Source organism: Scyliorhinus torazame, chromosome 29 (assembly GCF_047496885.1).
Source record: "Scyliorhinus torazame isolate Kashiwa2021f chromosome 29, sScyTor2.1, whole genome shotgun sequence".
NCBI classification, from domain to species: Eukaryota; Metazoa; Chordata; class Chondrichthyes; order Carcharhiniformes; family Scyliorhinidae; genus Scyliorhinus; species Scyliorhinus torazame.
Genome location: NC_092735.1, coordinates 8,933,440 through 8,935,155, shown reverse-complemented (window position 1 = coordinate 8,935,155; position 1,716 = coordinate 8,933,440). Strand labels below are relative to the sequence as shown.

Here is a 1,716-nt window from a genome sequence, read left to right as displayed (position 1 = left end):
TTTGGAGGGCCGAATGGCCCCTTTCTGCACCGTGAGGATGGTGTGATACTCTGCCCCTGCATTCCAGCGGCCTGCCTGTGTTTCCGTGAGGTCTATCACTCTCCTCCTCACAGTTCACGATGCTTCCAGGTTTTGTGACATCTGCACATCTTGAAATTGTGCCAGACCCCGTTGGTGAGGGTGAGGGGGGGGGGGGGGGGGGGTCTGCAATGACGGACCACCCAACCACAAAGGCTAGAAAGAAATCAGGGCTTGGTGGTGAAAGGTTTGTGGCTACTCTCTGGCTGTTTTGCTGTCTGGCTGTTGTGTCTCTATTGACTCTGAAGCCCCATCACCTGCAGACTGGAGTATTTGGCAAAAGCTTTGCTCTGCTCGATTGTCAAGGATGCTGTGATAACGCGTGAGTTTAAATCCAGCCTCTGGTGACTGAAGCCCATTCGCACTCACCGCCGGTGACAGGAATCGCACCGGATGGCTCGGGAGTTCTCTTATTCCGGCCTGGCCCTCGTGTCCTGTTACATCTTCATCCTTCACCATCGCGTGCAGTCCAGCTCAGCAGCACAGGGGCAAAGTTGCTCTTCAGATGTCCAGGCGGGCAAGGCAGCAATCAAGCTCCACCCTCCTCCGCGCCCGGGCTCCCAGGCTGAGAGCGCGTGGATCAGGATGAAGGCTTCGAACACCGTTAGGCCCTACTCCCTGGCGCTGACCAAAGATCACTACCATTACTCGCCAAGACCAAAGCATCTCGACGCCAAGAAGCTGATGAAGCTCCTCGGCTCCTCCTTCGACCCCTTCTGGATGTCGGTCAAGAGTCGCCGTGGAAACAAGAGCCACGAGGGCTTGACGCTGTTGAACCGGGACCTGGCGGCCGGGGCGATGCGGTCCCGGAGAAAGCTGTGGCAGGAATCTCAGCGGCTCGACGTGGCCATCTCGCCAGCAGGAGGGGCACAGGGCAACGTGACAGAGGCAGCCAGGGCCCAGTGGAGGCAGCGGCTGGTGGAGGTGGCCTCCTGCCCCCTCACCTCCTGGTGGGTCGACCTGGGAGCTGTCTTCTGGCCAAGGTGGGTGAGGCACACCGACTGCGACGGCAGCAAGGCCGGCTGCTCCTGGCCGCCGGGGATGACCTGCGCGCAGGCCCAGTGGGTACACATCAAGCTGCTGGTGTGGCACTGCTGGGCTGCAGGGGAGCGGGCAAGGTCTCTGCGACATTGCACCTGGAGACAGATGCCCTACCCTGTAGTTACTGCCTGCAAATGCTCGTGCCAGTGAACCCCTCCTCTGTGAGCTGGGAAAGTAACCCCTCTCGACAAGCGACTTCCACAATGCAGCCTGTACCTGGGCCAAATCCCAGCTCTCAAACTGCCCGGAGACAGTGCGCTCGGGGCAGCGATGGGGTTGTCAGTAGAGCTTTGTAGTGGAGGTAGCGGGATCAATAGAGATAAACTATTTCCTCTGGAGGGTTGGGTGGGGATGGGGAGGGTGGTTGGGGAGGGGGGGGGGGAGGGTGGTTGGGGAGGGGGGGGGAGGGTGGTTGGGGAGGAGAGGAGGGTGGTTGGGGGAGGGGGGGGGAGGGTGGTTGGGGAGGGCGAGGGTGGTTGGGGAGAGAGGGAGGGTGGTTGGGGAGGGGAGGGTGGTTGGTGAGAGGGAAGGGTGCTTGGGGAGGGGAAGGGTGGTTGGGGAGAGGGGAGGGTGGTTGGGGAGGGTGGTTGGGGAGAG

At 61.2% G+C, this 1,716-nt stretch overlaps 1 protein-coding gene across 1 annotated transcript; it reads left to right on the top strand.

Annotated features, from left to right (window-relative positions):
* The first annotated feature begins 471 nt into the window (after nt 1-471).
* On the top strand, nt 472-1,269 carry LOC140404123 (noggin-2-like). Its single transcript, XM_072492542.1, has one exon. The coding sequence runs from the start codon at nt 472-474 to the stop codon at nt 1,267-1,269; it is 798 nt and encodes a 265-aa protein (XP_072348643.1).
* Nucleotides 1,270-1,716: the final 447 nt, after the last annotated feature.